General features: G+C 35.2%; 1 protein-coding gene across 1 annotated transcript; it reads left to right on the top strand.

Moving 5' to 3' along the window:
- The first annotated feature begins 209 nt into the window (after positions 1-209).
- On the top strand, positions 210-6308 carry TRIM49D2 (tripartite motif containing 49D2). Its single transcript, XM_017859060.1, is given in 7 exon segments — positions 210-620; positions 906-1001; positions 2772-2881; positions 2883-3000; positions 3706-3728; positions 4591-4688; positions 5809-6308. Coding segments are annotated over 7 exon segments (1356 nt in total).
- Positions 6309-15388: the final 9080 nt, after the last annotated feature.

Below are 15388 nucleotides of genomic sequence, written 5' to 3'. Positions count from 1 at the left end.
GTTGTGAGTCATCTAGTCAGTAACATCTACTATGAAGCTGTGAGACTCTCTGTGTGAGATTTTTGTTTTTGTTACAGAAGGAATAGTTCGCTGTGCTTTAATGAACCCTGTTAAGAGAAGAAACTATGGCTATCACATATCTCCACATGTTCAGAATCTTTTCATCAACTCAAACCCCAAAATGATGTTGCTCTTTCTTTCTCAGAAACATGAATTCTGGAATCTTGCAAGCCTTCCAGAGGGAACTCACCTGCCCCATCTGCATGAACTACTTCATAGACCCTGTCACCATAGACTGTGGGCACAGCTTTTGCAGGCCCTGTTTCTACCTCAACTGGCAAGACTTCCCAATTCTTACCCAGTGCTTTGAATGCATAAAGACAACACAGCATAGAAACCTCAAAACTAACATTCGTTTGAAGAAGATGGCTTCGCTTGCCAGAAAAGCCAGTCTCTGGCTGTTCCTGAGCTCTGAGGAGCAAATGTGTGGCACTCACAGGGAGACAAAGAAGATGTTCTGTGACGTGGACAAGAGCCTGCTCTGTTTGCTGTGCTCCGGCTCTCAGGAGCACCGGGATCACAGACACTGTCCCATTGAGTGGGCTGCTGAGGAACACCGGGTAAGTGATGCCTCTGAACATCTATTTCTATAAAGGACACATGAAATTCCTGTGGGTCTATTTTCTTGGAGATTGGATCAAGCCAACTCTGAGTCCCTTTAAGCAACTCTCTTTGGGGCTTTCTTAGCTTGAAACCTCTGGGATCTGACAAACAAGAAGGGAAACAGAAGAAATGCCATTTACTAGGGACTTATTTGTCTCTCATTCTGGGCCCCCTCCCTATGAAACGGTCTGCATGTTACTTCATTGTCTTCACTGGTGCTTCAATTCATGGCTCTTTTGCAGGAGAACCTTTTAAAGAAAATGCAGTCTTTATGGGAAAAAGCTTGTGAAAATCACAGAAATCTGAACATGGAAACCACCAGAACCAGATACTGGAAGGTTAGTCCTGTACTACTCTAACTTCTAACTTCTCCAGGAACTTATGGTGGGCAAACGGGTCACTCATAAAATAGGAACTTGATATCAAACCGTAATGTTTCTGGGAGTCAATAAAAAAAAAAGAAAACATTGAGAAAAAGTGGCCTCATTTCTTTTGTAGAATAGTATAACTGTTGGATAGGATTTCTAACAAAACCATTGATGTCACCCAAAGCATGCTGGTTTGTTTTCATACAAACCTGTAGCTATACACCAAGAGATACAAGAAACTGGGCCATCTCACAGCATTCTATATGTGCTGGTTGGATAAATGCTGGGCACAAGATTTATTTGGCAGCCATGGAAAGCTCAAGTGAAACTTCTGAGCCTGGGTCAGCATTAATCTGAAGGCTGGTGGACAAGTAGTATTTGGAACTGTATGGAAAATTTGAGGCAGAAAAAGTGACAGGAGAAATCTAGGGGAACCATGACATTAGGAATCTCAACTAATTAATATTGAATAATACATAACATATGAGAAAAGTGTTGAGAAATGTGGATTTGTGTCTTGAGGGAGACATATAAACCTGACAGAAATATGGGAACTAGTCTCTAAATATAAGGAGAACTCTGAGGACTTCAGAAAAATATTAAAAATGATTTTCTCTGTGGATGTATACTTTCAGGGTATGATAGCTAATATTAGTTTGCAGAAAATTATTTCATAAGAACCTAGCCTATGTTGAATATTAAATTAGAAAGTTTACTAGTATAGGAGAAAGAAAGCATCTTCGTCCTCACAAATCGTACAATCCAAATAAGAGAGGCAAATGGTCAATATGCAAATATGTGCAATACATGATATGTTCGAGTGTGGTAGGTTCTTTGTTGGAGAATAATCAAGCAGGGAAGTAGAAAAGAACAATAGAGACCAGAAACTGGAGATGAGTGTCTGAGTTTTAAATAGGGTGGTCAGAAAAAAGCCTCACTGAAAAATTCAAATTGAAACAAAATTTTAAAGAGGAGGGGGAACACGAAGGTGTGTATGGATGTATCTGTGGACCATGAGTGTGTATATATGTAAATGTATATATGCGTGTGTGTATGTGTGTGTGTGTTTGTGTGTAAAATTCTAGTTGGAGAGAACAGCATGTGCAGTAATTTGGAATTTGTGTATATTTGGAGGCCTGAGGAACCACAAAGAAGTCTATGTTTCAGATTGTGATGAATTAGAAAAAAAATGGAAGGAAATGAATTCAGAGAGAAAAAGATGGCCAAATAATAAATGCAGCCTTATTGGGATAGGTTTTGCTGGGTGAAATGCATTTAGCCGGACATGCTAGTCTAAGGTCATTTCACATAGAATGAGTTTAAGCGACTTGTTTTCTATTTTAAGAAATAGAAATAGAAATTTTAAGAAATAGAAATAATTATTTTCTTTCTAGTAACTACAGCTCTATACTCCAACTCACAAGCATGAACTCTTCTTATTTTCCATAAATATGGTTTGGAATAGAGAAATCCAAGTGGTGTTTTTTTTTTTTTAATTTCCAACTATCTTAGAAAACACATTATCTTGAATAATATTGGCAGATACATCTATGTTGATCTTCACGCGGAAAGAAGGGAAAGGAACAAAATTTTGTGGATTCTACAGACGTGGCAGATCAGATTTAAACTACTGGATGTTCGAGAGAAAAAAGGAATCAGTGAAGATTTCCAGGAGATAGAAAATAAAAATAGTAGATGGATAAATACATATCTCTTTTGACTAACCTATTATCACTGCAGGATTATGTGAATGTAAGGCTAGAAGCAATTAGAGCTGAGTATCAGAAGATGCCTACATTTCACCATGAAGAAGAAAAGCATAATTTGGAGATGCTGAAAAGAAGGGGAAAGATATTTTCATCAACTTCATTTAAGTAAAGCCAAAATGGCTCATAGGAGGGAGATTTTAAGAGGAATGTATGAGGAGCTGAAGAAAATGTGCCATAAACCAGATGTGGAACTACTTCAGGTACAAGCTACATGGTTCAAGTTTTTGAATATGCACGTGAATAGGTATTTTCCTCATGGCTGAAATCCATCTCCCTACCTTTATTTCCATGATGTGTTTCCACAAACACATTTGCATAACTAATGCTACTTTACTGGGAGAATATAGCCCCGCCAAGAGATTCTACCAGGCCAAAGCTCCCTCCTACTTTATCCCCCAGCCACAAAACTCTGTGGAATGGTCAAGGTAACAGCCCCAAGAAATATTCCCCATCTAAGTCAATAATATACTTTGTGTTGCTAAACATGTATGAAATAGTGAGTGATTCATTTACATTTAGGTTAAGTTGAGGACATGGCAAGATCGGAAGTTATGGGAATCTAGGATCTCACTAATATTATTTTTGGGTCCACTCATTTGTGTAATAGGTTCTGGGAAAGATGACTGATTAGGTTATGTGAGGTTACCACAGAGCATAGACCCTCTGGGCCTCTTCTTCCTTCACTTCTTTAGAGAATGTCTTCAAGACTCAGACTTTCCCAGGACATTAATTAATGGTAATACGACTAACTAGGTTTTTCATTACAGAAGAAATAGAAAATGCTTTGCAGAAGAGGAGATGGTAGGGAAATAATACCTTCAGAAACTGACACCAAATTTCACACTGAACTTAGTGAAAGATGCATCTTGTGAAATGCACTAATTCTTTCTATTTTTTTTTTACAGGGTTTTGGAGACATATTACACAGGTGAGTGTGTACCTAGATTTTAGCATATGTTCTTTCAGTTTCCACAAATATTAAAACAGTCTCTACCAAAGTCATGGCATAAATGATTAAGATATTGATACTACTCTTTTTTTGCATCTACTTTCATTCCCACACCAGAAAAGACAAGACCACTAAATAAATACATAAATGAATAGTGAAATAAAATTTTAAAAATGTTTATTCCTGATTTTGTTTTATTCCTTAAAAGCCTGCATAGATGAAAGATAAAGTTTTGTTTTGTGGATGGTGAGACAGTCGCCAGAGGAAACAGGGGAGAAGTGGGGGAAAGTATTTTAGCAGTGAAAAAGTGTTGGTGATTTGTTGTTTGTACATATATACATATCAGTTAACAGTTCTGAAAACTAGATTGAAAAAACTGTGGAGTGTTAGAACTGTATAAGTCCCTAGAGAAGCTTGTTTCTAAAAAGCAGATCTTGCTGCCTAGAACAAGTTTCACACCCTTTATCCTGAAAAGGAAACAGCAGATGCTGCAGTCTCCCCAGAACCCTGCTATTTCAGACAAAGATCTTAGGAGAGTCTGCCAAGAAGTGGAACTCAGAATTTCATTTCTAAATATTCTCAAGGCCATAAGGCTAAAGAGCCTTACATATTTGGGGGCAAAAAAAAGAAATATCAGACTGAATTCTGACTCAGACTCTCCCACCATGCTTTAAAATTCAGAAACTGTAAATAGTAATTAATTTCAAATAGGAAGTAATAATTTTTGAATTATCAAATTTGTGGATTCAAAGGATTCTCATGAAAGGTCTTTCAAATACAAAGAGTGATTTTTATTTATTTTATGACTGTAGATGTTGTAACTGCTGGTTTTTCCTTGCAGGAGTGAGTCTGTGCTGCTGCACATGCCCCAGCCTCTGAATCTAGAGCTCAGTGCAGGGCCCATCACTGGACTAAGGGACAGGCTCAACCAGTTCCGAGGTAAGTCTCCACCCACAGGCAGCACTCCACTTTAAATATTATTATTGTTAGGATCACATAGGTAATATTTCACCCTTTATCAAATATTTTACTTCTTTATAGCCATAAGTGAACAATATAATCATGCAATCCTTTTGTATCTGTGTCTGTATTTATAGCAGACTTACAGCATTAAGTTTGAAAGATAGTGAAAAACAAATACATTATGGCCTCATATGTACTGAGTTACATAATGGGAAAAAGGAGTAGTATAACAAATCTTAAAAAGAAGCAAATGAAACAATGCTCAGAATGAAGGTGAGTTATTTAATGTTAAATACAAAATTTTACATTTCTTTAGTGTATTCATTTGAATAGCTAAGAACTGTTCTTTTGGGGAATATAGTTTACTGGAGATTCTTGGGTTTTTTTTTTATTTTTTTAAATGGTTATATATTATGTATTACAAAAAAATTAGTTAATGGGTAAAAATAAAAAGAAGAAATCATTTTGTGAAAACAAGTAAAATTATAAACAAAAAGAAGTTCAGTTTAATTGCAATATGAAAAGTGGCATGTTAAGTCTAAAATCCAGCTTCAGCCCCGAGCTAGCATTGAGGACACAGAGAGACTGGTTTTAGCTGTTCAAATGAATGCACTCAAAGATTTTGCAGAAATCTGCTTTAAATTATCACTTATGACATGTACTTATAGATTTTTATCCAGTTAGCTAGAGCAGTTATTGCGTAACTGAAAGTCTTCACATTCTTTCCCAAATGATAGCACTAGTTTTTAAGAATAAGAAGCGTTTCTAAGTAATGATCTTCACAACAGTATAGCATTTAGGGTACATAATGTGTAAATTTTGCTTTGAAAATTGGATTGAAAGAAGTTGGTTTTACATTTCTCTCTCAATATGTAAGTTTTCAAAACATTTTTAATATCTGTGGTTAGCATTTTGTCTTATAGATAATATTAATCATCTCTATACTTTATTAGAAGTTGCAAGCAAAATTGTCCTTGTGACCTTACATTTCCTGGTAAAGTAACTTCTTGATAGAACAATTTTTCCTTATTTACACATGTCTATGCATGTTTTCTTTCTTTCTTTCCATTTATTTATTTATTTATTTATTTTGCAGTGGATATTACTCTGCATCATGATGAAGCCAACAGTCATATCTTTCAATATGGAGATTTGAGAACCATTTGTATTGGATGTGACCATCAAAATGCACCCCATACCACTGCAACACCTACAAGTTTTCTTGCATGGGGTGCTCAGACTTTCACCTCTGGCAAATACTACTGGGAGGTCTATGTGGGAGACTCTTGGAATTGGGCTTTTGGTGTCTGTAATAAGTATTGGAAAGAGAATAATCAGAATGACAATATATATGGAGAGGAGGGACTCTTTAGTCTTGCATGTGTTAAGAATGACATTCAGTTCAGTCTCTTTACCACCTCCCCACTTGCACTGCAATATGTCCCAAGACCTACCAGTCACGTAGGATTATTCCTGGATTGTGAAGCTGGAACTGTGAGCTTTGTTGATGTTAATCAAAGCTCCCTTATATACACCATCCCTAATTGCTCCTTCTCACCTCCTCTCAGGCCTATCTTTTGCTGTATTCACCTCTGACCAGTGACAAATCAGAAATGTGTTCATGTGCTGTGGGAACCGCTCTATCCCAGGAAGCCCTCTTCATTGTGCCTTATCAAACAGGACAGAATAGGTTCTGTTTTATGTCTTCAATTACCTTCGTAATGTATTAAAACTCAATATTGGTGGTTACTATTTAAATATGGAAACAACACTAAAAGTATTTTATGATACTTTATTAGAATAATTTTTGAAAAAGTCATATTAATGATCATGGCATAAAATATTATCTCTGTTTATTTTTCTTGGTATATTGCTGGTGGTCACTGGAGTGAAATAATAGATGACATGACATGTCTTAATGAAGTTAAAATCAATGGAAGAGACGGGCAGGATCTTTTGCTTTCATGCAAAAAACTTAGAGTGAAGTCTCAACAATAGTTAGAGAAATGTTTTCTTTCTCTTTATCTAACTATATCACACTTATCTATCATGTTTAATTGTACTAATCTATCCTTTGAGTTAATATTATTTGACCTTCTATGCTGGGCTTTATTTTCAATTCTCACTACATATATAAATAATCCTGCATTATTAGTGTGCTCTTCTATGTTGAAATACACAGGGTGATCAGACCAATGCTGGATTAACTGAATATTTTTTTAAAAAGTAACTAAATATTGACTCCTACCTCAAACCATACACAGTCATTTCCAAATAGATTCGAGTCCTGAAGGTAAGGGGAACATGATGCAATATTCTCATAAGGATTTCTTAACCAGGACAAAAATTAATAATTAAAAAAATTAGTTAGTTTATATTAATAATGATGAGTTCTCTGTTTCAAAACACATGATACAAGAAATAAAATGCAAACGAATAGTGGAGAAAGATATTCACCTGAACATACATAAAATAACATACAATACATGTACATGATGAATACTTAAAATGTAATAAATAAAAGACAATGAACTCGATATAAGATTGGGTAAAATATCTGAACAGACACTTTACAGAACTGGATACATAAATAACTGACCAAATATAAAAATGTGCTCACTTTCATTAGTCTTATAAAAGTAAGAATTAATCCACCAGTTGTACCACAGTCCCCCACAAGAATTACCAAAATTTAAAGACACATAACATTGTGAGCTGTCACAGATACAGAATAAATGAAATTTATTCATGGCTGGGGAGATATAAATGGAAATTATTTTTGGGAAAACTGACTATTCACATTCCTTACTCATAGGCTAAATATTCGAATTCTAAAATATAGTCAACTGATTGCCTACATATACTTTAAGATATACACAATATTGTTCAATGCATCAGTTTTTATAGTAGCTTCAAATTAGGTACAAAATATTCTTCAACATTAGAATGGCTAAACTGTGGTGTATTTATACAAAATAATCATATAAGATAGAGAATAAATAACTCCCTGAATGCAACAAAACTGATGTATCTCAGAAACAAGTTAATAAACATTTGTCAATTTAAACAATAAAATTGAAATTAAGAAAGGACTATTCCATGTAAATACAAGCAACTGTAGGCTCTTTATGGATTCCATAATTACATGAACATTGTGGAATTATAACTTTTAAGACCCAAAATGTCCAATAATGCATAAGGTAGTAGAATAAACAAGGGAGGCCAGGCATGGTGGTACACATCTCTAATCCCAGCACTTGGGGAGACCAAGGTGTGAGAATGGCTTGTGGCCAGGAGTTCCAGACCAGTGTAGGTAACATAGTGAGACTTCATCTCTACTAAACATTCCTTTAAAAATCAGCCTGGCATGATGGCACATGCTATAGACCCAGCTACTCAGGGGGCTGATGGATGCAGCGGGATGGCTCGAGCCCAGAAGATCCAGGCTGCAGTGAGCCATGGTGGTGCCTCTGCAGTCCAGCCTGTGACAGAATGACACCCTGTCTCAATAATAAAAAAGTCTAATAACTTGACATAACATAAACCAATATATTATAAATGCTCTAATTACAGATATTTCAAACATTAATGTTATTTAAAATAACTGAGAAAGCTGGGATAGTTCATGTTTGCTTAGACAAGACAAAAGTGCCCTGGGAAGTATTTTATTACAAATGTGATATGCACCAGAATCTGCTGTGAGTAGTCTCATGTCTGGAGGATTTTTTGGATATCCAGGTAAGCAGTAATTCTTGGGTGCCTGAAGCCCAACAGCTGCATATTCAGTGTGTATTCTCTGGAGATGTCTTCTCTGGACAAGTCTGATTTTTAAGTGATTAGATTCACCTAAGACCTCACTTCATGAGGTTAGCTACGTTCTGGAGAAAGAAGTGGAAATGGAAAATTAGGTTACACAGAAGGGTGTAACGTTGGCTGATTGGATTTATAAAGTATAGACAATCATGCCTGGGGGCTTACAGCCCAACAGAATCTAGATGACTCTGGGGTAAGATGTAAGAAACTTGACCTGACATACGTTTTTCAGAGATAATACAACCGAAGCAATTATTTCATTAAGTAATGTTTTATTCCACAAACAATTCCCTTACAATTTTAAAAGTATGCTTTATTGCTCCATTTTCAAACTCTGAAATTTCAGATCTATGTTTCCATTCTAGATTTTTTATTCAATCTTCAAAAAATGTTTACTGATGACAATAGACGAGGAATTGGAAATAAATTACAGTAAACAATAATAAACAAATTCAGTCCTACTAGAATATCCAGACTGGTGAATAAGATGTACCATTATGGAAGAATCACACAAGTACATACATAATTAGAATTAAAACTACAAGCTCAACAAAAGAGCAATAAATGCCGTGAGGGTCTATAATGGGAGAGAGGTGCTAAATGCTGGATCACACAAGACTTTCATGAAAATATATCAGAACTGAGATCTGAGGGATAGGAACACATTAACTTGGCAAAGGGAGCTAGAGAAAAACTTTCTCTGCAGTGACAACAGCAGATGCAAAAGCTTCCTGAGTGGAGGAAGCCCAATGTAGTTGAGCTCAGGGCCACTGAAGCTAAAGTAACAAGAATGAGAGTGGTCTGATGGAAGATGAGGCTGCAGAGGCAGGTACAGGCTTCAGAACATGGAAAGGAGGAGTTCTTTAGAAACTATGGGAAGCCAGTGAAGTCTCACTCTACTTTTAAAATAATATCATTGCTAAATAATTCTCCAGTCATTATTTATCTAAATATGTACAACTATAAAATATTGAATGAAATAAGCAACACATCTTTGGAATTCTCTCATACAAAAATGCACCTAGGCACTTAGTTGTGTTTCAAATAATTTTATATACAACCATTGGTGAACTTACTTGCACAAAATTGTTTTTTTCCATTTACTATTTTATTACTATTTTTAATGGTTGATATATGCAAAAATAAAATGTTTTTTGAGCTATTATACCATTATGAAAACATTTATATTGATACTTTACATCAGTATATACGTATGAACACAAGAGTACCCATTCCAAACCATAGGACAAAAACCCTTTGAAGATTGATTAAAAAGTCTTCCATTTCTGCTATGACACCACAAATCTGACCAATAGAAGTATGCATGTATCTTTCCACCATGTGCTAATTCTAGACACTTGCCAGATGTGAATTCATCCAAGCATATGAATTTAGTCTGTTACAAACCTCATATAAACATAAATATAAAAATTGATGTTAAAAATATCTTTTATTAGGCAAAGTGAATTTTAACAGCACAAATAGCAGGCAATTGTGAAACAAAATACAGATAGACCAAATCCTATTTTCAGAACAGTAATGATCTATTGGATCTAGAGATTCTAATGAAAGATCAGTTTGCACCAACCAGATTACAAAGACCCGTAGTTCATTTATCTCATATCACAAGGCCTGAGACACATGAGGGATCTTATAAAACCAGGACGTAAACAGTGACCCATCCCTCTAGATGGCTACATGGATTTTGCATATGTCAGCTGGTGTCAGCCTCCCTTCAGATTTTGCCATCTCAAAATTCTGAGTGGTGCAGAGTAAGTTTCCTACTAACAAACAGTGATGAAATCCAGATTCACATCATTGTGGTTGGTGGAATACAGTTGGTGAGCCTTTTCACCAAAGTTGCTGTAAGTGCTACTTGAACATCTAGAAATAGGTATGAACACTGGCTTAGGGAAAAAAGCCCAAATCAGTTTCACCAGGTCATGTGCTTTTTGGCTAATATGAACAAATTTTTGTTAGCAGATTTAGAAAAGACAGACCCTAAAGCCAGTTTTTCACCTGACATTGTCAACACACTGGACAGCAAGAATTTGAATGCAGCAGCCATGAGATCCTTTAGAACTGAATTTCAAATGTACATTTGAAAGTACATTGTAATGTAGCTATCTTCAGAACATAGAGTATTTCCTAACATGGCTGGGATGCAGATACTGCTAACTATCTTACTAGGGATAAAATCATCTAGTTTTAAAATCAACCGGTCAAGTGTTACTCTTTAAGTGGTGCTCAAGAAACCCAAAGGGAAGGAGGTGAAGTGGGGAAGTGGCTGGGCAGGGAAGATCCTGCTGACTTGGTGGAAAATGGTGATTCCTTTATGTTTTCCATGTTCTCAGAGAATTGAAAAGAAGCTCATTACATTTTAAATCTTGAAAGAGTTTCATGTGGTAGGTGATGAGTAATACACAAGCTTGTGACTTCTTGTGAATATGAGTCTACTGCAGAATAGAAGTCCACTACATTCTGAGTGAGCTCAGATAGCCCCCTTGGAATAGTGAAAAGCTTTCAAGGGCTTTTTAGACAGATATTTATTCTCTGTTTCTACTGGAATGTATCACCTCTCTTGCACAAATGTCATCCACGACAGAATGATAACAATTTTATCTGTGCCTTTCAGGTATGAATAGAGGTGATGAGTCTGATAATGGAGTACTAATTCCTCTGTAGTGTTGTGTTCTGACCCTTGCACTCTACTCTACAGTCTAAAAAATGTTTTCAGAGCCCAAATGACACATATACATTTTAAAATCAACTTCCGAATGTTCACACACATGCAAAAAACCCAAGCAAAACAAAACAAACAAAAACACCCTATTTGCTCATTTATTGAAATGGTATTTAATTATAAGTCTGTGTGGAGAGAATTGTCATCTTACCACATTGCCTTCAAATCCACAAACACGGGATATCTCTTCATTTACTTATATTTTAAACATTTCTTTCAATAGTGTTTTGTGGTTTTTATGCACCGAGTTGTGCATTTCTCATTAGCTTTATTTCTAAGTATTTGGTCCTTTGTATAATATTTAAATACATTTTTCATTTTATTCTCACTTTTAATTGTTGTCTAAGAAGCATGAATGACTAAATCTCTTTCTCATTTCACTAGTACATCTAGCAGTTTATAGATTTCAGGGAATTTTTAACTGCACATCATGTTATGCTTATAATGCAATTATCATAGCTTCATTTCTATCCAACCCTCACATTATTTATTTCTTTTTCTTGTCTGGTTGCATTGAAGAGGATATCCTGCAAGGTGTTGAAAACAAGCGGTGACAGCAGAATTCACCTTTCATTTCCATTCTTGGGTAGAAGCTTTCAAATTATCCATTAAGTAATGTGTTACTTCTAAGATTTTATATTCTTATTAGATTGTGAAAGTTTCCATCTATTTTAGTTTTTAAATAATATCTTTAAAATCATAAATGACCATTTAATTAAATCAAATGTTTCCCTTCTCTATCTACAGGAACAATAATATGTATTTTGTCTTGTTCATATAGTGATTCACATTTATTCCACATTCTGATGTTAAATTACTCTACTGTCCTAGAATAAGCTCCACTTGGATATGATGTATTATGCCTTTGTCTCTCACAAGACTTGATTAGTTAATAACTTTGTGAATTGTTGCACCTATATTTATGTTAGAGTCTGTACTGCAATTTTCATTTCTTGTAATACATGTGTATCAGGATTGGGTATTAAAGCTATAAGCTTGGGCTGGGCAAAGTGTCATCCCAGCACTTCGGGAGGCCAAGACAGGAGGATCACTTAAGCCTAGAAGTTTGAGGCTGCAGTGAGCTATGATTCTGCCACTGTACTTCAGCCTGGACAACAGAGAGAAAAGCTGTCTACAAAAGAAAAGAAAACAAAACAAAACAAAAGTCATAAATTGGGAAGTAAAACATTTTTTCTTATTCTCTAGAAGGATTTGTCTAAGTGTGTTATTTCATTTTTAAGTGTTTTCAAGATTTCACTGAAAGACGTCGCTGGAGTTTTCTTTGTGAGATTTTTTGTGTTTGTTTTTTAAATAATAGGGTGAACTTTTAGAATCCAAATCATATATTTCAGTTTTCAGTGTTTTCTTTTGTTAGTTTTTATCAGATGGTTTTTCAAGAATTTTCTCATTTAATTGAAATTGTCAAATGTGTGGGTATAAAGTTGTCCTTAAAATCTTCTCATTGACTATTTAATACCTGGATGACCTGTGTGTCTGCCTGTTTACTCTTGATTTGAACTCCCTTTTTCTGTTTTTAAAATAAGTCTTGCTTGAAATTTATCAATTTAATTTACCTATTTAAAGAGCCTGCTTTTGACTTTATTGATTTTATCTATTTTATGATTTTTAACCAATTTTCTGCAATTCTTTTTTTTTCCAATTTTTTTTAGTTTTTTTTTTCTTTTCATGAATGTCCTAGCATTTGTCTGGTTGTTTGGGATAGACTTTTCTTTGTTAATAACACAGGCATTTAATGATATACATTTCCTTCTTAGCATTATTTTAATTATATTTCAAATATTTTATTGTTAGGTATCTCGAATATTATTCAATTAAACATATTTTCATCATTGGTTTTCTTTGATGAGGCCAGTCATCAAATGAGGCCAGCCAATGTTACCTTTTTAAGTCTACGTAAAGTGACTTTATAAATCCCTTTTAATGATTCATCATTAAAAACCTGAAATATATTAATTACAATGTTGTTTTCTACTTTCATCTACAATAGTATATTTTGCATGAGTTTTAAAGTTAAAGACTTTTTTTAAAAAAAAGGCAGTATCTTTGAATGGTCATTTTTAGAGTTTCATGTTACCTTAGTTTTTTCCACTACCTCAACTTTTGCACCTTACATATACTCTCTTAGTTTCCCCATAAGCTGTATATAGTCAAATAATAAATGCAGCCTGTTGTGAGCCTCACCTCTCCACACCTCCTCCAACTCCTGAGTTTAACCCCTTTTTCCAGTAAATCGAGACAATCTATTCTTAAAACTTGACTGCAGATTTTATTTTTGGATATGTGTACAAAACAATAAAGATATTCCCTAACAAGGCAAACTGAATTCTTTCTGATGTATATATCAAATGATAGATCTCATTTACATAATTATATCTTTAAAAAGAAAAAAGAAAACAAAGTGCTTTGAGGAACAGTCTGTTTATAGATCTGATACTTTAATGTTTTCTTTTAAGTTTATGGATTTTTGACTTTAATAGTCTCAGAAAAAAGTCAAGGTTGGAGTAAACCACTGATTTATCAAAATTATTTTCATGTATGTTGTTTTATTTAATCTTTAGTTTACAATCTGGGAAAATGGACCTCAAAACATCAACAAATCTCAGTTATTAACCATCAAAAAGAATTCTCCCTCTTTCCTTTGTGTGTCTCCCATCTTTCCTTTGTTCTCTGCACAAGGAAGAGTTTGTGAGTCTGGTCTGACATAAATAAAGTTTAAGGATTCCTTTAAGAAATAGGCTAGAGCTACTCTGGATAGAGTACATAAAACCACCTAGCTTCAGTTCCATTTCCCTTTTGTCGTGAAGATCATTGACAAGGGTCCACAATAATATTAACTTTAGCTCTTTGGAATGTGCAGGTTGGTTAAGGCATTAATGCTTTCAATGAAGTTTACTTTTAATAAAGGTCTCCGTGACAATCGTCTTTCAAAAGTTATTCCCCAAAAATAATTTTAAAATAAGTTTCCCTCGATGTCTGAAAAACGACTAAGTGGAGCTGGAGGAGGCTGCGAAAACTGCCGCCAAATAAGACAACAGTTGCAGTGCAATAATGAAGGCCCGGAAATGCTCTGGGGTAGCCTGGGGACCCAGAAGATGTCTGTGCGTGCGCCTTGCGCGGCTTTTTGAGCGTGGATCCTCACAGGTGATTTGTGCTTAGCTGTAGTTGGTCCCTCAGTATCCTGGTCCCCAGATCCTAAAAGCCCTGTCATCCACAGTTCTGACAACGCATGCCTTCGTTTTCATTTTTGTGAGAAAAGGGAAACTATCAGAATTGACTTTTCCAGATTAGCATAGAAGAAACTAGGATGACAGAGTCAGTGATGAGATTAGATGTGGAAATATGAAACCGTTTTTTAGAAGAGAGTAGTTAGGCTGTGAACTTGTGAACACAACTAAGTATTCAGTAGCAACTAAAATGTGTCTCCATAACATTATTTTAAAGATGTGTATCTGATACCTGAAATTTGGGAGAACATTGTACTAATGTTCTCTAGCAAAAAAAACACAGCTGGAAAGAGGAAGGGAGGGAAGGTGAAGGAGGGAGAGATGGAATGAATTTGAGAGAAAGTGCTATTTAGACTAAGATAAAATACTACAGATTCCAAGACAAAGTGGTTAAGGTGAGTGTCAGGGAGCACAAATGGCAGAAAATACCACAGTAAACAGATTTACAATGGAATTGTTGGGTCTCACTTTTATTCCGTCAATGTTGTGGCCTCTAAGCATATCAGTGCTCTCCTTTGATCCATGTGCTAATTAACAACCAACACTCTGCCCCCCTCCCAGATTCTTTCGTCATTTAAAACCCAATCTAATTCTAAACCAGGTAGTCACTGTAACAAATGCAATCATCTAAGAATTTCAAAGACGTTTTTTGATGAATTAGTGAATTTAGCTTATTCTCAACAACAACAAAAATTATTTGAGCCTGGGCGCGGTGGCTCATGCCTGTAATCCCAGCACTTTGGGAGGCCGAGCCAGGTGGATCATGAGGTCAGGAAATCGAGACCATCCCGGCTAGCAAGATAAAATCCCGTCTCTACTACTACTAAAAAAAAAAAAAAAAAAAAAAAAAAAAAAAAAAAAAAAAAAAAAAAAAA

Source organism: Rhinopithecus bieti, unplaced genomic scaffold (genome assembly GCF_001698545.2).
Source record: "Rhinopithecus bieti isolate Rb0 unplaced genomic scaffold, ASM169854v2 scaffold_49381, whole genome shotgun sequence".
NCBI classification, from domain to species: Eukaryota; Metazoa; Chordata; class Mammalia; order Primates; family Cercopithecidae; genus Rhinopithecus; species Rhinopithecus bieti.
The sequence above is the reverse complement of the archived record's forward strand: the minus strand, read 5'-3'. Positions and strand labels throughout refer to the sequence as shown.